Here is a 21189-nt window from a genome sequence, read left to right on the forward strand (position 1 = left end):
CACCCGCCCAACAGGCCGGACGGGGGAGAGTTACCAGAGGCTGGGGACGGACACCGGGGACGGACACTGGGCACCGCCGCGGGCACGCCGCTGACAGGCACTTCGCTCTCCGGCGGCCTGGCAGAGCGGCCGACACCCTGGCTGCCCGCCAGCCGCGCCCGGGGGGGGGGGGGGGGGGGGGGGGGGCCGGGGCCGGGGCCGGGGCACGCCGCCTGAGGCGAGGCGAGGCGAGGCCCAGCGCCTTCCCGCCCTGCCGCTCTGGCCGCTCCCTATTGGCCCGCGCCCGGCGCCGCGCCCTCCCATTGGCTGGAGCCGGCGCCAGCAGTGGCCCCGCCGCCGGGCCCGCTCGTTCCCCATTGGCCGGCGGGCTCGGCCAGGAGCCGCCGCGGGACGTTAGCGAAAGGGGGTGGGCGGGGGCATCCGCCATCGCTACGGCGGCTGCCGTGGGCCACGCCCGTCATTCCGCGAAGCTGCCGGCGACCAGCATGGAAGCCGGGGAGCGCACGGAGGCTGGGGGCTGCGCGGCGGCGGAGGCCGGGCCCGTCTTCACGCTGGAGGAGGTGGGGAAGCGGAACTCCAACCGCGAGGCCTGGCTGGTTATCCACGGGCGCGTCTACGATGTTACCCGCTTCCTGGACGAGGTGAGGCCGGGCGGGGCGGGGTCCCGGCCCGTCCCCTCAGGGGGCGGCGGGGGGAAGGACAGGGCCTGGAGGGGGCTGAGGGGAGCGGGGAGGGCTTGGGAAGGGTGTTTGGGGCTGAGAGGGAAGGGGAGGGCCCGGGGATGAGGGAGGAGGACTGAGGGGCGGGGGGGTGCCATGGGGGGCAGAAATCCCGAGGCGGGGGTGGGGCTGCAAGGGGAAGGGGGGGCGAGTAGGCCCTGGCGGGGTGGGGGGGGCTCCTGTGTCCCTGAGGCAGCTCTCTGGCCCTAGTCTTTGGGGCCTCAGCGGCCCAGCACTGCCCGAAGGAGGGGCCCACAAGCCTCGAGGAGTGGCCCCGGGAGACCCGGTGGTCTGTTGGCCGCCTGCGCGGTTTATTTGCTCAGGGCAGCTCCTGCCCCTGCTCAAAGACGCCTGTGAGAAATGGGAGAGTGATGGCAGGTCATGTTGGCAAAGGCCAGCCGAGTGTGAGGTTGTACTTCTACTCGTTTGAGTCAACTTCTGTTTCCTTAGGAAGTCTGTTCAGGCATGCCTTACGTGGGAGCCCACCTTAAGCCATGTTACTTCACTTCTGGTCTTGAAGTATAAACAGTATTGGTCTAGGTCAGTAGTTTAAATTTGACACCTCCAGAGACATCTCAGAACTCAAAGGTGATTCTGTAGGTGAGCATCTGCTGCACTATTGCCTTCCCAGAGGTGACCACGCACAAGCGATTTGGAAGCGATGCAGTCTCTGCTGCCTCATCTCCAGTTCTCTTGGATGTGGGGACAAAAATTGCTTCTAGACTCGATGCTTTTGACTTCTGTTTTTGAGAAGGTTGAGAGCGGTATCATTTGTATTTGGAACTGAAAACTGAAATGGTAACAAAATTTCAAAGGGCTTCTATCCCAGCTTAAAATAACACCAAACCCGTTGTAGCATCTACAGGGTAATGTGTGAAAGTTAGTCTGAATCAGCTTTAAAATAAGAGCACTTAATTGAAAACGTGCATGTTGCTGCTTGTTGGTTTTGCTTGTCTAAATTAAACTCTGATTTTCCTCCAGGCATATATGATTAAAGCATGTCTCCTGTGTAGTCATAACATAGAATGACAAAGCTGCCTTGGTGAGGTGTAGAGGCATATCAGGAGGAGAGAATGATAACCTGGCAGCTTTTTTATAGTGGCGTGACAGCTGGCTTTCTGTGTACTTTTTGGTATTTATTTATAAAGTTGGACACAATCTATTTTGTTCATTGGATCCAGCATTGTAATGCTTCATTCGGAATCCGACTTCCGCTTTGAGTCTTCCCCCCAACATTTATTGTAAGAGAGCCTCTGAGATATTTCAGTGGACAAATTAGGGAGTGTCTTTTTCTACGGTGGCTTGAGCTGGCCCTTGCCATAGCCAGTTCTGCACTGCTTATAACTTTTATAATGAAAAATCTTGCTTTCACGGGACCATAAATGGCTCCTGGCTGCTCGCTCCTTTGCTCAGCAGTGTCTACTGTTGGTTCTCCAGCACTGTTTACAGATGCCTCTGTGTCAGGTGCAGGATCTGAAAAGCTGCCTGCTGAGCTGCTGCTGTTCTGGGGTCTTTGATACTCGAGAGAGACTTGAGGCACCCAATATGCTGGAAAGAAAAGCATGTGGGACAGTGGGAGGGTGTCTGGGGGAAGTGTGGCAGTTTGGTGCTGCAGAGCAGCCATGGCATGAAGAATTACCAGCTGATGCTCAGCTGTTTTTTACAGGAGAGCCCGCAGGTCTGGCTGAGGTGAGGGACCGGTTGCGCATTTAGTCCCATGCATCTACAACAAGATGCAAACTGTACTGTGGAGAGCTTATCGTTGGGGTGGGAAGGAGAAGATGATTGTATTGAGTGTGACTAACTCAGGAAGCCTTGAAATGGTGGAGCTGTGAGCAGAATTAAGGTACTCAGATTCCCGCTCCAGGGTCAGTTCACAAGACCAGGAGTTTTCCAGCTGGTACATGAGGATTTTGGGAGCAGCTGACTGCCTCCTCCTGCATGCACACCCCCTCCAGCGTTTGGGTTCCCCGGCACTAGGCCAACCCTGTCATCTGGCATCTGTCAAATTCCTGAGAGAGGGCAGTGGAGTACAAAGCAGTGGGCTCAGCTACCTCTGCTGATCAAATGAAACGGGCAGGGTGGAGGCTGTGTTTTGAAGAATGCTTGTTAACTCCCCTAGTTTCTGAAATCTGTCATGTTTGCCTGCATCTAAAAGTCTAGTACGAGAACCAGGGGACACCAAAGAAGCTGGCTAGAGCCAGGTTCAGCACAAACAAATGTGGTTTCTTCACGCAACAGGGAGCAGACCCATGGAACTCCTTGCCAAAGGTTGTTGTGGGTGCAAGAAGGTTAAGTAGATTCAGGGGAAGACCAGGCAAAAATGTGGAAAGCAATTCACTGCTGGTTTCTAAATAACAAAACGCTGTGGGTTTAGGAAGAGCCAAAACCAGCTGGAGGTTGGGACAGTACTTGTGGAAACTGCTGTCTTGTCCTTCCACTTGCCTCCATGTTCCAGTTATGGCTGCTGCTTATTGCTTTTCAGACTCAAAGAGTTAGAAAAATGTTTTCAGGATATTTACACCAGTGTGAATGATGCTGTGTTTCAGAGCACGGACCCTGCGTGGTGGTCAGAGTCTTCCTCTTGGCATTCCCTGTGTAAGATGGTGTCTGGGACATGCTCCTCGGGACACCTTCAGTGTTATAAATGAGCCCAGAAAAATGCTTCACTCCCCACCTCCAGCAAGCCAGGCTTAGCGATGCCCTGAATGTTACCTTGGGATGATATTTCACATTGCCCTTTCCAACCCCTTTATCCCATTAGTGTTTTTCTGATGTGAAAAAGATCTACTTGGACTAGGGAAAGGGAGAAGAATAAGGCTACTGTTTTAACGGTGCCAGCATGGCTGACACAACACTCTGCTACGTACCCTCCTCGCTGACATTGTGAAACTTGTAGATCAAGGCCTAATTTATTAGCAAAAATACACTTTATATCTGTTACCCCACTGTGATCAGTTGAGTGATAGGGGAACAATGTGTAGCTGATTGGAACCAGGAGTGTTTGTCCTGTTTAGAAGTTACAGTTGTCTGATAAACTGTTCTGCTTTGGAGCTCTGAGTTGCTGTAACTGCAGGTATCAGGGTTTTAGTGGGTAATATTTCCCCTTGATCCTGTGTAGTCACTGAAGCAGTGTCTAATTGTTGCCTTTTCTGGCCTTTGGTCACAGATTATTTGAACAGGATTGCTGAATTCCACTGGAGCGTTACCTTGGAGCGATTGTGTAATCTCGAAGAAGCCTCACTGCTAAAAGATCGTTGAATTCTGCTTTGTGATTCCTGCAGACTTGGTACAGCAGGGGAGCCGTTAGCTAGCCAGCTCAAAATCTGTATGTTGTTTGAAGCATAGATTCGTTTAAACTTCCAATTTACCTTGCTATTTACTGTGTAATAGGAGTAATAGTTAAGACATTTATCACATAGCACAATCCTGTTGAATTATAAGAACGTGAACAAAATACAGGAGATGTGCAGACAGCAACTGAAATTTAATGTTTCTGAGAGACTGCAGTCTCTTGTGCTTCAGAAAGCCTGTAAGTGCCTGAAATGAAGTGTGGTTATTTGAAATCTGAGATAGCCTTATGGCAATAGTATAATTTTCTCCCAGATCTAGGTAACTGGGCCAGTGTTATTACTCCTGATTGCAGTAGTCTAGAAAAGGAATTGTAGACTATGGCTAGAGCCAAAGGGACTGGCTGCTCAGGTAGGTGTGAACGATGAGGGAGGGAGGGGAGGAAGGCAGAGGTACCTCCCTGACAGGCTCTCAGGGGTCTGGTACTGCTCACGCTTACGCCCTCACCACACTGGTATTAAAATCTGTGGCTTTTAACTTGTGCACAATCTGTAATAGACTTATTTTCACAAGCATTCTTACGATAGAGGGACGTGGTTTATCTCCATTTTTACATGAGATTGTTTCTCCAGTATACCCTTTTGTCTGTTACCTGCGCCCAGAAGCCACAGCAGCCACCACCACTTTGTGTCTTGGCATGTGCTGCCGCTTCTGATACCTGTGATAAGTGGGATGAAATCCATTTGAACTGGTTTCCAAATGGAATGAGCCTGGGTTGTGACAACTCTAACCCAAACTGGTCAGTTGGTTTCAGGTATAATGTTCTTCAAACTATGTTTCAAAAGAAGGAAATATTCTACTACTGACAGCTTGTCTTTAAAAATACGTGGTTGTAACAGAAGTTAGGCTCTTTCCAGGCAGGTATATAGCCAAGGTAGGGTCTGTGCTTGGAAGAGCTGGTCGTTAAGAACGCTATTATTGAGGTGAAAGTAAAGAGGAGGGAAGTATTGGGTGGTTGCTTACACCAGAGGCAGCAAGTTTTTAGATTCTTGCCTCCTTACTGCACCAGCAGTACGAAACCAATATTGAATACCCTTCTTTGTCTTTCTGCATTTAATTCCTGTGTACTCTGGGGTATTTGAAACCCGTGAGGGAGAAGGAGGAATGTCAGAGATCTGGTTTTGCTTATGCTGACTTGCTCCAGCTTTGCAGAGATGTTTTCGGGGAAACCTGTTCTGTGTCTTAAAACAAGCCTTGAAGGATGTGTGGTTGATGAACACCGTTTGTCTAGGTGGCTGCTTGTCCTTGTTTTCTGGCTTGTACGGTACTGGCACATCGTTACTGCACGGTAATACTCCTCTCTTTCCTGGCATATCTCTCTAACACTGGGGGCTAGGAGCGAAAGCTTTTGCATCCTTCCTCAACCTGATGATCTTGTGTCTTACCTGATCCAGCAGTCTAATTAGTCGTAGAGCTTAGCGTTGCTTCTGAGCTCGTTTGTATTTGCAGTGGGTCTGTAACAGCAGTTGCCAGCCAGACGTATGCAGGCAGACACTTGGAGCCTGTGAAAAGGCGACTCAAGGCTCTCGCCTTCTGCAGCGAGTTTCTGCCTCTCAGAAGCCTTTGCTGCGTGCCTCCAGTTCTGACTTGCTGCTGCTGTTTGCTCGCTCCGTATCCCTACATGGATAGAGCATCTTCTGAGGTTCACGAATAAATACAACCTACAACCTTGCTGGCTGACGCAGAAGATGGACTACATAAGCTGCTAATTAGGCAGTGAGTCATCCAGGGCAAACTTTCTTCATTCATCAGCTTAGAGCATCAGTGATGTTTAAGGTGAATATGGGGTTGTACAACTCCCTGCTTCTGTTCTTCTCTGGACCTCATTTGGAATTTGGAGAACTTGATTCAAAGATCCCACTGAAATTACGCTTTTGAGAGCACCTGCTGTAGCTGTGAGTACTGCAGAGCATGAGGAGGTCTTGGGGTGGGTTTTTTTAGGGTTTTTTTTCCCCCTAAATCTCCTGACTGTGGCCAGAGCAGGCTGGCCCCGCCCTGCACTGCCTCACCAGGGGCTCTGGAGGTGCCTTGGACTGGTGATGGCTGTTGTGCTTTCACTTCCAAGTGACAGGGGCTCCCTGTAAAACTGTTTTCTCTGCTCAGTGGCGTTGGTCACAGCCTTCCAGAACTGGTGCTTCAAGACTGTTAACGTTGCTGTCAGTGTGTACTTTATTTATTGTGTATGCTGAAGGCTCCAGTGACAGGGAAGGTCCAGTTCTACTACTGTTGTTGAGGAAAACTTCTGAGGACTGGCCCTTGGGCCCACTTCTCTTGTTTGCTTTTGGCCATTTCTTTTCAGAAACAGACATTTTTCAGCCATTGTTTCCTCTGGAAATTTTTTTTTTTTTTCCACAGTTTGCAACCCTTTCAGTTTTCATGTTTTCCTGCAGGAGCTGTAGCTTTGAGAAGTTTTGTGGCAGAGTAAATGACTTCCTGTATAAATAGTCTGGTTTTACGTTTGCCCGGGTATGACAAGGTAAGAATTGTCTGGCTGCAGTTGTGGTTGTCTAGACTAGGGAGTCCTTTCAGAAATATGATATGCCAAAATGTTTTGAAGTTTTTTCTTTTAGCTTGACGATTATAGTGAAGGACAGATGCATGAATAAATAATTCTTTTTCCTACTTGTGGATTTAGCAAGTGCATGGCAAGGCTTCAGACCCAAAGATGTAAAGAGGAGTAAAGTTTACCATTCTTCTTATCTCTGGTACTTTACCAGTCTTCTTGCCTCTTGTATATGCAGAGACTGGATGCCACTGAAAGCCAGTATCCACTGCATGTTGCCTGTTACTGCAGGTTTTTGTCTGCCCTTTTAGGGTGGATGATCAGGAAAACAAGGTTGTCTTCTTAAAATTCAGTTCTGATATTTTTGCATCTGAAATGAGATTTCTGGTGACACATCCCTAAGGAGTTCTTCTAGAAGGCTTAAAGAAAATGGCCAGCTTCTCATCCTCTGGTTTCTGTGGATCTTTGCAGGCATGGTTATAAAATAGCTGAAAATGGGGCAGTTGTTCTGAGTAATGTGCATAGACAGTGTGCGGTGTCCTACCACTGCAGCCAAGCCTGAGAGTGTGATCTGAGAGGCGCAGGAATGATCTAAAGGGTGGTCTCGCTGCAGCCTGTGCTCCCGTTAACTCCCTTGCATGAAGAGACGTGCATCCAGCTCTGTAGTGCACTCATTCACAGCTATCCCAGCTGATAATCGCTTCCTTCTCTTTTTTTGTAGGGTGGCTTTTCTGCCACGGTAGTCCCTGATCTGACTCTCTCTGAGAACAAGTGAGCTGGAGGGTTGGTGTGGGAGAAACGGCAGCGAGACCTGTAGCCAGGCATGGGGGGAATGAGCAGAGTGGAGCCTCACTTGGTTTTACAGCCAAAGCAATCTAATAACTGCCTGCTAACCACACTGTGTCCTAGGACTGCAGACTTTGCCCTTCATGGCTGCTGAGAAAGCTCCACGTTGATTTTGCTACATACCTGGACAATAAAGGGATTTATTCAGAATAAAGAGCTCTGATATGAGGATTGCAGAATTGGCTGCAGCAACTCACTGGGGTAAACAACTGGACTGGTTTTGTGTCCATACTGAGTATGTTTGGTATGAGGTGTGATAGCCAAGTGGGAATATTTTGACTTCTGGCAGCAAAAACAGACAAGCTGAAGGAAGGGGGGCAATGACAACTGTTCTGTCTGTGGGAAGGAAAGGGATATTACAGAGAAAAACAGGTGTGTTAGTCCTTTGATCTGAAATTTAGTCTAACATCTCTTCTCCAGTTCCAGGCTTGTAGCCATTAGAGGCATTTCAGGCAGCAGTGAATAAGTCTCATCTTCTCAACCGGCGCCGTTAGCGCTTGTTGCCTGATGCTCTAGAAAACTGAGTTAGTCCCTGTGTGCACACAGACGCCTGACCACTTTATTGGTCTGAGTGGATTAGCTGATAGTTTAAACTGAACTATTTGTTCACGTTCACACTGTAAAGAGATTGTACTTTGCTGGCTTTGTGGTTAGTGCTTTCCATTGCCAACCTGTTCCTGGAATTATGGTACTGACAGTGCTAGAGGAGAGCCCAACCCATCAAGGAAAAGAGAATTGCACCGGGGTTTTTTGTCAGTTCATACTGCTTGGTCTGACTGTTGTCTGTGACCGTCTGCCGCCAACAGAAATGTCAGTGTTGTTGTGGAGTGTCCTGTGGATTTGGTACTTCTGTGGTTGTAACTTCTGAATCTCTGGAATCAGTATATGATGTCAAATAGTATAGTTTTTTGTGACACTTTTTTTTTTTTTTTTCCTCGGTCATTGAGTGGTCGTACATGGGAGCAAGTTCAGTATTGTTGGGGTTACACTAGAGTCACAGTTTCTTATGCCACTAGAAAACATGATGTATTTCTTCTCCATTCCTCATTGCGCAGCTATGTGCAGAGAGAGGCTGTCAGCCAAATACTATTATTTTTTGTAGTATCTGAAGAAGTAGAATATCCTTTCCTCCACTGGTGTCTGCAGAGGCAGTGTTGTCTTGTGCTTCACTAACAGTTGTGTTGCCTCAGGAGAGTTCTTGAGAAAATCATACAGGAGAGGCTCCTCTGGAAGCAAGGGAGCCTGATTTATGGAGTGAAGCCCATGAAATGCTACATGAGGATATCCTTTCTTTTTATTATTTTCTTGCCCAAGTTACAGAATCACAGAAGGGATAGCTTGGCTTGGCTGTGGGGGGGCAAAGCTGTGCTTCCCTCTGTGTGTTGGGGATTCGCCTCTTTGGAAGGATTTTTGTTGTGCGAGGTGTGTCCAGGCTGTGCAGGACACGCCGTTCTGTCTGAATTCCTGAAGGAGAGGTTGGACAATTGAATCTTTGGAAGATTGTATTGATGATGTTGGTTTGAGGCATCTGTGATGAATGGAAGAGGTTGGAAGGAAGGCTGCTGACACTTGTGGTGCTCTTTTTGCATCTAGCCCTTTGCTCACCTGAAGACTTCTCTTCCAGCATCCAGGTGGAGAAGAGGTTTTGCTCGAACAAGCTGGCAGAGATGCCACAGAATGCTTTGAGGATGTTGGGCATTCCATGGATGCCAGGGAAATGCTCAAGCAGTACTACATTGGAGAGATCCACCCGGTAAGGACCAGCTGGCTGAGAGAGCCTCTCTCAAACACAAACTGTGTAAAAGTGTGACTATCCATTGTGTAACCCACTAAACACGTACACCAAGATGTGTCTTGTGAAATTAGTAAGTAGTTAAGGGGTTTAGGCAGGCTCTGTATTGTCCAGGATTTCTCTTGAGGAAAGAGGATCTCTGTCGAGGAAACAAAACTAAATTAGTCTTCTGTTTCCACCATTCAGAACGGATTTCTCACCACAGTTAAATCAGGGGCACTTAAAGAAGCTAATCTAATCGGTTCTCTCCTCAGCTGGTGGTACCATAACTTCCCCTTGCCTTGTAATTTAGGGTTCAGGAGGGTGAGAGATCACAGGGGCACGGCACAACCACCAGCTTCCTGCCTGCTACAAAGCCGGTGCCTTTGGGTGCTGAAGGATTCCTTTGAAAACCCAGTCCAGGCAATTACCCTGTGATGAGGACTGTGTACAGAACAATTCCCTCATAAAGACTGCAGGTTTCTCTTGAAGTCAGTGCTTATCTTTTTTTTTCTTCTTCTTTTTTTTCCCCTTGACAGCATGATCGTAAAAAAGAAGGCTCTAAGGTAAGCTGTTAATGTTTTATTTTTCCATTTTAATTTAATGCTGTGGAAATGATGGTACGCTCACAAAATGAACAAAGAAGTTGTCACATGCCTTTTTTTTTTCCCCTGTGGAGCTCGTGGCTTTATGTTTACACAAACAACAGCAATGAATAAATCTTCCAAGCAAATTATGCCTTTGGTTTTGTCTTGAAGCTCAGCAGTCACCTCCGTGAAACTGGAAGTGGGTTTTTGTGCCCTCTGTCCCCTGACATCAGCGATGTTATTTCCACACCTTGAGCCACAGACCATTTTTTTGCATTACTTGCTATGTCCTGACCACTGAACTGTTCGTGTTGTTACATTCAAGCCAGGAGACAGGCACAGCCACCGTGGGCTTGGCTGGAAAACAAGAATTCTCTGTTAACTGCCCTAGTAATCACTGGTGTTGCTTAAAACTCAGGTACTCCTGGATTAGAACAGGGCGCAGTGTTGCAAAAATGCCTTTGAAATGGATGGGGAGAGGGAAATGGTAATAAATAGAATCCCATCAGAGCGGTAAACATGCGCCTTGCAGCTGGCCCCTCTTCTCGCTTGGCTTGAAGGCTTGGACCAGGCACAGCCCTGCCTTCAACAACGCTTCCATTAGCTGTTGTTCAAGGCAGGGCCGCTCGCAGAGCAGCGGGAGTCAAGAACTGTCAACAGAGAGTGGCGACTGAAGCCCTCGGGAGTGTTTGCTGTAGTCAGCCACAGAGAGAATAACTCGGGCTGGGTAAAGCCCACGCTTAGTGCTAACACGGGGCTGCATGATGATGCATATGTTCACCTTAAAATGTATTGTTTGGTTCAACTCCGTTTCATAAACAGAATGATGTGCCTAAAATGAAATTTGTAGTAATCTGAGTAGCTCCCTTGGATAGGAGTTAAATATTTTTTTTCAAATATTTTTCTCCTCTGAAGAGAAAGTCCAGTGAGTTATGTACAGCTAAGGTCTTGCTCCAGTGTACAACATCTGTTTTAAAAGCGGGGCCAAGTATAATTGAAAAACAGCAGCAAGAGATAGAAGTCAGCAATGTAAAAATAAAAAAGGGGAAACCACACACGCAAAAAAAAAATTGTATACTCTTGTGATGCAGCTCAGAGGTAGCTCCCCACAGGTGTCAGTGTTTAGCATCCACTGAGTGTGTTATGGCAGAAAAATAAGCACTAGGGCTCTCAATAAATAGAGACAATTCTGTTTAGGATGGGCAGGAAAGGTGATTTTTTTTTTTTTTGGCTGGTAGATATTAGTTAAACTGGAGAGCAGCAACAGCCGTGGAGGAGGAAGCTGCAGAGCTGATGAAAGCCTAAACAAGAATTTTGGCTGACTGAAGAAAATATTTAAATTCTCAGAGTTTTATGAGTTTATTTAAATTCTCAGAGGGTTTTTTTTTTTGAGGGGCGCAAGTTCCAGCATGGAGCTGCAGAGCGGGTGGGAGGGAGTGGGTTGGTGGGTGTGGAGGGGAGGACGAGGGCAGACGTCCCCAGAAACACCCGCGCTTGTGACAGAGGGTGTTTGGCAGAGGAGGGGAGGGTTACTTTTCCTCTGTATTTGTAATCACATGTTCAGTTTTGTAGTCTTATTAGCACATGTTTAATGTTTCTTTTTCCCCCTGCTAACTCCCTCTTTCCTCCTTCAGAAACCAAGTATGACATCCTCAGGCCAAGCAAGGTATAGTATCCTCTTAAAGTAAGAGTAAGAAACTGAGGGGTTAGGACTCTCCCTTTGTAGAACTGCGCCTTAGCTCTAATGGGCAGGAAAAAAAGCACCGGCCTTCCAGCAAGCGGATGGTCCAAAACGAGTCGACAGACGGCAGCACCCCGAGTTGGCTGCTGGGGCATGCACCCCCTTGCTGGCCATGCGGCCCCGGGCCCTGCCCCACGCCGGCAGCGCAGACGTCCTGGTGTTCGGCAGCGTCACTTCTCTGGCCCGTGTGTTCATGTCGCACGAGCGTGGCCACGGTCCGTTATTTGTGTGGTCACTGCAGGTCACGGGGTGATGCAGCACAGCAAGGTGCAGATTTTGGAGGATCTTTACCATAACCAGTCCCGTTTAGTTAAAAATCCTTACAACCAGAGCAGGGCCCTAGTCTTTCGTAGCTGGTGCAGAACTTTTTTGCTATGGAGGCTGCTGAAGGTGAGCCTGTGGCCTCTGGTTTATGAGTGAGGAAGATTTATTGTGGGATAGCTGTAGCAATTTCCATCCTTGAGTCAACTCAGCTGTTTGTGTAGCACAAATTACAGTCTGACTTATTTAAGGAAAAAAAAAAAAAACAACCCAACAACAGAAAACCCAAATTGGTTTCTGTATGTGCCAGGCTGGAAACTTCAGCAATTCAGCTGCTATTTTATGAGCCGCCCTTGCAGGCGTCAGGGCCTCGCGCAGGGGCCGGGCAGAGCACCGAGCCCAGGGACTGCTGGCGTGAGCCGCAGCCCGTACGGCTGCTCTGAGCTGACGGGAGGCAGGTCCCGGGAGTTCCGAGATAAAAACAGACGTGTCATAACTTGTGAGCATCTTGAATCAATTATTAACTTGATACTTTCTTCTGGTTTATGTTGTGTGTATTTTTTTTGTTTGTTTGTTTTCTCCGTCTAGTTTCTGGTCAACATGGCTAATCCCCATCTTCGGAGCGCTGGTCATAGGTTTAATGTATCGCTATTACATGTTGGATGGGAGAACCTCGTGAACTGACCGTGCTGGGACCTCAGCCTGAAAAAGAGGGTGTGAGAGAGAGCGCACGCCTGCACCACACGGAGTTCTTCTTCCGTTCACCTTTTAAGCCTTGTTTTTAGCTTTGAGTCTGTCAAGTGATGTTGATATCCATGGGACCAAGCTAATACCAAGCTCTCTATCCTCCTAACCCTGGGACCCACGGACCTGTCGTGCTTTCCTCTGGCGGTGGCAGGGCACGTGCCGCTTCCCGGTATTCTCTTCCGTTTGTGTGTGCTCTCCCTTGCGTGTGCGTGCTCGTGTGCGCTCTCTCTCGCGCTCTCTCGCTCTCTGAAGTAAACCACAGACAACCTTTTTTTCTTTCAATGCCTTTTCGTTAAGCCAGACAACATGAAACAGCTGCTTAGTGAGCCTGTGGATTTGCCTCAGTCCTTCACACTGCATTGTCAGGAATAAACGGCAAGTTGTCTCCAGTCCTTTCCAGAAAAGACGTCCAGAGATTCGGTTCCGCAGCAACTTTCCCAGTGCATGCAGGCAACACTAATTGGAGCAGCAGGAAATTGTTAGCTTTGCTACCTCTTTCTGTACGTGTCTGTTTTTAACGGTTAAACAAATATAAGTATTTTAAAAGTGATTCAGTTCATTTTGTAATATTTGTACTTGTCCCCTTAAAATGTATATTCTGTGAAAACATTTATACCTGGAATCTGGTTTGTTTGGGTGCTTTTGTGCTGCGTGGGGCAATGCCAGAAATGGGAACTGACACGTGGCTTCCTGAAATGCAGATTTTTCTTTCTCTGTGAGGTCTTGATCTGACACATGTATTGGAAACAAAAATCCTATCTATTGTGAATGTGCACCAGATGGGGGAAAAATCAAATAAATGCGGTCTGTCCTCCCTAAATGAAAAGGGAGAAGAAATTCATCTGGGACTTGTGGCTAATGCTGTTTTTGTCGTGGAATAGAGGGGGTGTTTCTCTCTTCTGCTGTTGTTGTGTATCATGTAGTCGGCCTCCACCAGAGCAGAGCCCACGTGAGGTTCCAGCACGCTGGGGTGCGGCTGCGGGAGCTGCCGCCTCAAGGGAACGCGTGTTCCGGTGTTGGCACCACACAGAGCATATTTTTGAATGGCAGTAAAAAGGGAAGCGACACACTGGGGTCCTGTTAGTGAAAACCTGTCGGTTGTGGGTTTTTTTCTCTCTTCCATGAAACTGCTCTGTTCCCCGGGAGATCGTGGAGAAGAATTTCTTGGCTGTGGAATTACCCTCTGGCTTTTGAATAGCGCGGAGACCGCTGGGGCGGTTCCTCCCGTGCCGCGTTTCGGCGCGCGCTGGTTTAGCGGCTGCCCCAGCAATCCCTGCAGAGGGGAGACCCTGCAGAGCTCTGTCTTCCCACAGGACTTTTCTCGCTGCCATTGACGGTGTCATCTCTTATGGTGAATACCTGGCCAGGGAAAGCTGGAGTTCCCCAGTGCCGAAGTGGCTCTTGGATATCCTGTTGCAGGCTACCTTTGTCCCCCGTTCTGCCCTGGCTGCTTTGGTGGTCTAGTTTCTGTTTATTCTGTATAAGTCTGAGCCAAGGAAAATCCAGTGGGAAAGACCTGGGAAATTCTATTTAGCTGTATTTTAAAGGATAAAGGTGACAGGCCACATAGTCATACATTAACATAGGTCTTAAACTCAGCAATGGGTCAGTCTATGTAAGTTTATGGAAAATAGATCTTATCAGTCCAACATGATATTTTTATATTCCAGATTAGCTGATAATACACTGATGTGCTGCCTGGGCTTCTGCAAGGCATCTGAATTGATGCTGCACAGTATAGTGCCCGATTTAACAAAACTGATACAAAAATCCACAAGGAGAGATCACAAAGTGAAAGATTGAACTCCCAGTGACCGTGTGAAGAGCAGCCCGTGCTTGTTTAAGCTCAGCAGTGACCCGGGAGGAGGCAGATGGAAAACCAGCGAGCTTGGTGATGGCTGCCTGGTGCTGAGGGTCGCAGGGGGTGAATGCTCTGACTGTGCCTTTGGCTTTTAAAAACACAGAGAAATGCCATGGAAATGATTAAAAGCTTGGAAAACTATGTACGGTGAGAAATGAGCCCAATCTGGCTTATCAAAGGGAGGGGCACAATGTTGTACCATGGAGGTGCTCGCACGTGGAATAGAAACTGTCGAAGGGCTTTTTGATCTAGAGGACAGTGCTGTAAAAAAGGCCCCTAGTTAAAGCAAGAGCAGTTTGAACTGGAAATGGTACTTTTTCACATTTATCACTAAGTCATGCACAGTTTAGTGAGGTTTATGGCAGATTTGCTATCAATGGAAAGTTTTCAAGCTGGAAGGCACGTGTTGGCTGACACGTAATCTTACCGCGTCGGGGCAGTTTGGGGGAGCGTAGGGCCCCCTACAAGAGCTGCCTGGTTGGGTTCCCGCAGCGTCGGGTTAGCACAGGGCTGGGGTGTTGTGCCTGCTGCAATGGTGGAAACGCCTCTGTTTTCTCCGTAGGCATCGCTTTCACCTGGATTTTGACATACTTTTTTTTTTTTTTTTTTTTTTAAATACCACTTTCCTGGTGCTCTCTCTATTCAGTTGCATTTTGGCTGCTCTAAATAACTTTTTGCCATCATTAGATCTCGTCCCTTTGCTATTTACCGTTGGGACAACTGCCTGTCAATTCCCAGTTGTTACAGAGCCTTTTTGTTGTTGCTGCTATTTCTTTTCAACCAATTAACTGCCCAGGGAGACCTTCAGTCTTGTTCCAGGGCGTCTCAGACCTGTTAAGAGCCTTGTCCAACGCCTGTGGAACCCCAAGCAGCCTCTGCCAAGCAGCCGTCCCTTTTCTGCACGTGCACCGGCTCCCTCCAAGATCTCGAGGTGCTTGAAGTGCATTTACAGAAGCCACATCGATGTCTTCCCACTTCTTCATTAATTACAAGCTAGAACAGCCTTGGTGTGCCCAGCACGGGCATGATTTTTACTGGGCTGCCGCCCTGCAGACCCTTCCTGAGCTCTCAGTGTGCCGGGGCTGCTCCGAAGGACGACATGTGCGTGGTAGAGACAGGCTGATGTGAGCCCGGCGCTGAGCTCCCTGCCCGGGTTCTCCGGCGAGGCGCTGGGGCCAGCCCGCCTCTTCTTCCTTTCTTCTTTTCTTCTGGCTCACTGAATGGTGGGTCCCATGGGTGTGAAGCTGTTCAGTCAACAAAGGAGGCATTAACTAAGCTTGTTTACTTTTATTTGAAGATTAAAAAAGACAATTCCAAATTTTTGTCCTTACGCTGAACTTCTCGCACAGCAAATATTTGTTGCCAGGTTCCCCGCACAATGCAGGCGCTGTCTCAGCTTTTACCCTGCGAGAAAACTCTCTTGGTGAAATTAAAGCTGGGTGTGTGTGCTTTGCTTCCTTCAGGTGCTTTGGAGAAGGCGTTGAGTGAAGAACTGGAAACATGAGCACGGAGGCAGCTTCCGCGGTTAAAGTAACTGCATGCCGGCCGCCTCGGGAAGGCCAGCAGAGCCGTGCTGGTCTCTTCTGCCTGGCCACGAACCCAAACCCCGTGACAAAACAGAATGTAACTGTTAATTGAGTTGATAGTTTGCGGAGGATGGGTAGGAGGTTTGAGTGTGTTCCTGGGATTGCTGAAATTAGCTGATAAAGGGGAGGAATAGTGAGGGAACGCGGCGCAGAGCTCTCTGTGCCGCTAAAGTGGGGCCGGGGCAGGGGTGGTTGGGCGACGCTCTGCTCTGAGACGGGAGAGCCCGTGAAATGCCATTTCTTGTACCCAGAGACCGTCTGCCCAGCGAGCCACGCTGGGCTGTGTATTCGCCGTGTTCAATAACGGTGCGCAATGATCAAGGGCACGATTCTGTCTTCCAACAGGCACAAAATGTTTAGTTGCTCTGTCGCGGTGTAAAGGCACTGCTTGACTGCCAGCTGGGGTGGCCGCCTGTTTCATGGGGCTTGAAAATCCAGCGTTTGTTATATTTTACAAACCTGACAAGCTCCTGTCACCCACATCTGAGGCACAGGATCTCTACTGCACCTCAGTGGGAATTATAATCAGACAAAATGATTCGGGGGGTAGTATTCAGCAGCTGCTCGCTGCTTCCCAGAACAATTCTCCCACTCTGCTGAAGTCTATGTGGGGAAAACTGGTATTGGCAGTGTAAAGTAACTGAAGGGGTAAACTGAATCCCTGAAAATTGCTCTGTATAGATGTAGCGCAGTTTGAGCAAGAAAATTTTGGTCACAACAACTGTTCCACTTAAAACTAATTATTAGTTAAAGCTAAGAAAATGGTGAGCTATGGCAGACGCAAGATTTGTCTTCCTGTCAGCAGAGGAAAAATCTTTTCGTTGGCATCAGTTAAAGCTGAGCCTGTGCCAAAGATGATCTGGGGAGCGGCGTAACCAAGTGATACGATTGTTCTTGCAGGGTGTCAGGAAAGCAGCAGCTTGCGGGTAAGCACCGTGCAAGCAATGCAACTCAGATTTTTTCAGGGGTGAGCAGGGTTTTCTGCAGAATTCAGTCCATAGTGATCTAAATGCGGATCATTATTAAGTTCGCAGTTATCGAGCATTACACCGTCATTCTCCTTCTGTTCTACAGTTGCTTATTTGTAATGAAGATCTCTGCGACCAGCTGATGTATTTCCATTGCTAAGTGCTGGCTTGCTTTTCCAGTTTTGAGAACGTCTGCTCTCGGATCAGCGGCTGCTGCTACAATATTCCACGCTGTAATTATAACGAGACTTCTAATAGTGGCAGCAGGGGAGCTGCGAGGGCTCCCTGATAAACTCCAGTTACCTCTGAGGAAGTGCGATGAGCAGCGGCGAAGCGAGTGGAAGCGAGTTGTGTCAGATAAGGAGCCGTACGGCGTGGGCCGGTGCCGGCAGTGCCGTCGTTGCCGCCTCTGCGAGTGCTGGCAGCATCACCATGTGCTACGGGAGCCGAGAGTCTTCACCGCAAGAAGAGCGTGTAGGAGGGTTGTTTGCAGTGGAGAGGTGAAACGGAGACCACAAAATACATCTCTTATTTACATGTACACTTAGAAAAGAATATAATGTCCCACTCCCACAGCTGTCAGCAGAATCTGACGCTTAAAATTTGCCTAATTGTGGCGCTCAGGGTAGTTGCAGCAGCCTCAGGGAAGCGGTACCTGGTCAGATCTTCCCAGGAGGGAGCAAGAGATCAGCAGCTGCCGACTTGCAAAAAGGGCTGGGAAAAGTCAGTGGGAACTGGCTGCTTCGGTCCTGGGTTTTAGCTGAAATAATGTAGGGAAAAAAGGCCATTAACTGAGTTGGAAGTGGAGGTTTTGGGGGGCAAGGGGGCACTTTGGTGCTGGATAATGCACAAAACCCACTGTGCATCCTTCACGCAGGTCCTGGCTATTAAAACTGTCCTGTGGGAAGCAGCTACTGCGGTCGCTGGACTGGACATCCTTGGTGTGCTTGTAGGAAAGGAAAAACTGACTTGCAATATGAGGGAAGGTTGTGAATTGTTTTCTTGGCAAGCACAATTTCACTGTAAACTTCATTTATCTTTGATCAAGAGGAATTGGATCCAAAATCCACAGAAATAAAGAGACTTCTGATCTACTTTTAAATCTGCTTCCAAGTACTGCAGGGTCAATACTGAGCACGGTCTCGCATCTCCAAGCATCCAGGAGAATTTGCAGTGTCTGAGACAGAGATGATAAAAAATTAGGGGAGTCCAAATACTCTGGCGCCTCTTGTTAGTCTCACGTCTCAGCCGTGGCTCTGTACGGCTGTACATGGCCCTTCGCTGCTGAAGGGAACGTGGAGACCTTTCAGGGAGAGGGAGGAAAGTCACCCCAGTGCCTGTGACAAAGGAGGAGGTGACACAACACTCAGCTTGGTCTGTCTGCACCGTCCCGTCTTGATTTCTAATGAAGCTGGTGGTTGTTCACATTTTAATTGCTCCCAATCAGTAAATCTCCCATTAGTGTTGGATTTCTTTTCTCCTCCAAAGACTTTTTTTACATTACAGATTTACATTTTAACTGGCCCTTTTTCTCTTTTTAAAACCCTTACCAAATATCCAGGAAAGCAGCAAATCACGCGCACCAGCTCCGAGTCCTTAAGCTCGAGCCTTGCCCAGCCGTCAGCCGCGCAGCCGGGGACCCTCAGCCGTGCCGTCCCCCAGCTCCAGCACGGGGACACAGAGGTGCTGATGTCCCGTGGCAGCAGGAACCACCGCACGGCAATCCGGACGGCTCCCAGCCACCCCGTGCCTCCATCACGAGGATGAAGTTCACGCCGGTGTCACATGCTTGGTGGTGTCTCTTCTCCAGGGACACTGCTAACAGAAATTACTATAAAACAAGTTTCCTGCCAACCTCAGCAGCTCTAATGAGTCAGGAAGCAGTTATCTGGGAATAGGGGAACTGTTGACAGAGCCTAATTATTTTCTGACAGTCTTTCTAACACAGTTAGAAAATAAAACACCTACATAGGCTTCAAAATTGCAAACGGGGTTAGCAATATTACGCATGCACCTGCTAATTTATCCCCACGATCCTGGTTTAGACTCCTTCCCCCTCACACCTGCTGCTATCCAACTGCTTATGCAGGGAGAGGAGCTTCATTATAAAAAGAGAAAATACCTTAATTACACAGAACACATAACTTTTAATGGGAAGTCTCCTGTTTCAGTGTCTGGCAGTTAATTGGTTAGGATTGTTGTGTATTTTAGTTACATTTATTCCGTATATTCTAATTGCAAAATCAAGACGTGCGCAGAACGCGTTGCCACACTTCACGGCCGTGCGAGTGAGAACAGGCTCGCTGCGGCACTGTCTCGGCCGCGTCCCCGGCCATGCGATGCTGCTCCTCGGTTCATCCAGATCCCTGACTGGGGCCGGACAAGGGTCCCCCCCGCCCGCCGAGCAGCAGCCACCAGCACACGGTGCAGGGAAAAAACGCGTGAAAAAGAGCAGATGCAGAGCAGGAGCCTGTCCCAGGCTCTGGGGATTGGCAGTTCCCTGACCCCGGACTCCAACGGCAGAATCCCAAGCGGAGCCCATCTTCTAACTCTCTGACTGGAAAAACCCACGATAGCTGCGTACGTACCACCCCCTGCTGCAATCCCTCCCGCTCCTGAACAGGGCGCAGATTTCCTTTGCTGTGTTATTTCAACTTCCACTGTTTGTGTAACTTCCACAGCTCGGATCCTGCTCACTGTTTCCACCACAGGCACCGGTTGGAGTTTGCCCTTTTGGGACATTAAAGGTTTTGCCCATCAAGCCAAACTGAAAAGGATCTACAGGGATTGTTTAAAGAATCCCACAGCAAACCTGCCTAGACCAGGCACTGAAACAAAGTGAAAGGCACAAAATGTTCAAAAATCATAGAAGTAAAGAAAAATGCACAAGCAGCTCAATGGTTGTTCATCTACAACCTCCTTTAGCATTTAAACCTCTCCAGCTTCCAGTTCTGTTTGTGAGCGAGACCAAGAGCCCAGCACCAGCCACAGGGCCGGAGAACTCATCCCCACACTGATTTTTGGGGTTTGGTACCGAACAGACACTGGGTGCTCCTCAGCCACCCTCACCAGCAGCCGGTGTGAATCCCTCCTATGCCGTCCTCTAATTCTCCCGGACAGGGAACACAAACCAGATGTCATTTGCTGTCAGCACAGCACAGCGATAGAGTGTGGTGTGAAGTGTGTGACCTGGGGCTGGTGAGAACACCCAGGAGAAAGATGTGATTAAACATTGTAGTTGCTCTTGTAGCTTAAACCTCACTCAGAGCTTGGGCAAGTCAAGGGATGTTGGAGGCCAAGGTCCTGACTGAGGTTCAGTGGTAAAAGCAAACCTCTCTCTTGCCTTGCTTTATCAGGTTTTTCATTCTGTTCATGTGAAAATTTTCTCTGTTTTGGGAAGCGTAAGCAGCTTTCCTTCCCCTGGGTAAGAGGTACCAGACCTACCATCACCAGCTACTGGTGCTGGGCTTCTCCAGGCAGCCTAAAAAGTCCCCTGCAATTCAGTGAAAGGGCATGTCCACAAGAAACAAAACTATAAGTAAAAAAACCCCTGTAGGTCCTCCCCGCTGCTATCCATTGGCAACCTGAGAGACGGCACAATTCACGTCCTGCTTCAGGGCATCCCCTGGCCAGTGCAGTCAGTGTCGCAGGTGCCACAGGGTCCTCTGCCCTGTGCCCCCGCCACTGCCTTCTGCACCCAGCATAGGAATTTTGCTTTTCGTGTATTGCCATCACCCAGAATAACCCTTTGTCTTAAGGTCTGTCAAGGGCACGGGAGTGGCGTCACTCTGTAGGCTGCACGGGTGGTGGCTCTGATTCACGTGGCAGCTTTTACTGCACTCACGTAAATCTGCATCCCAGGTTGGTGTGTCGATGCTGGGTACGTGCAATATCCCCAACACCCTCCTGCGCTCTGGCTTGTGAAGTTGTCCCGTTCACCCGTCCGTGCTTCACCTTTTTACTTCTCTGCCCCTTTCAACGTATCTTGTAACTCAAGCTGATTTCAAAACGCTAAGATAAGAAGTGCAGTCCCACCTTCCCCAGCAGCACCTCCGCTGCGTGCTCCACCCAGCTTTTTCACATGCTGAGGACCACAGGAGGGGTTTATGGCTCCAAATGGCCTCCAATAAACCTTGTACTTGTGTTTTGCTGACCCGGCTCAGTGCAGTTATTTCCCCAAGTCCCACTGCCAGGCACTGCTCCATGCTGCACCCTGGACTAATTGTATTTAGTTATTAAAAAATCTAA

General features: G+C 48.7%; 1 protein-coding gene across 1 annotated transcript; it reads left to right on the top strand.

Moving 5' to 3' along the window:
* The first annotated feature begins 451 nt into the window (after positions 1-451).
* CYB5B (cytochrome b5 type B) lies at positions 452-13367 on the top strand. Its single transcript, XM_074881774.1, has 5 exons — positions 452-641; positions 9044-9172; positions 9730-9756; positions 11412-11443; positions 12368-13367. Exons 1-5 carry the CDS (start codon positions 486-488, stop codon positions 12456-12458), a joined length of 435 nt encoding a protein of 144 aa, XP_074737875.1. The 5' UTR covers positions 452-485; the 3' UTR covers positions 12459-13367.
* The last annotated feature ends 7822 nt before the right edge of the window (positions 13368-21189 follow it).

The sequence above is a fragment of the Strix uralensis genome, chromosome 12, assembly GCF_047716275.1.
Source record: "Strix uralensis isolate ZFMK-TIS-50842 chromosome 12, bStrUra1, whole genome shotgun sequence".
Classification (NCBI taxonomy): Eukaryota; Metazoa; Chordata; class Aves; order Strigiformes; family Strigidae; genus Strix; species Strix uralensis.

Bases quoted from the DNA above. Each gene is read 5' to 3' on its own strand.
- CYB5B (XM_074881774.1), top strand. From the start codon at position 486: ATGGAAGCCGGGGAGCGCACGGAGGCTGGGGGCTGCGCGGCGGCGGAG. The intron at 642-9,043 runs GTGAGGCCGGGC...CTTCTCTTCCAG, and splicing joins TTACCCGCTTCCTGGACGAG to CATCCAGGTGGAGAAGAGGT. The intron at 11,444-12,367 runs GTATAGTATCCT...TTCTCCGTCTAG, and splicing joins ACATCCTCAGGCCAAGCAAG to TTTCTGGTCAACATGGCTAA.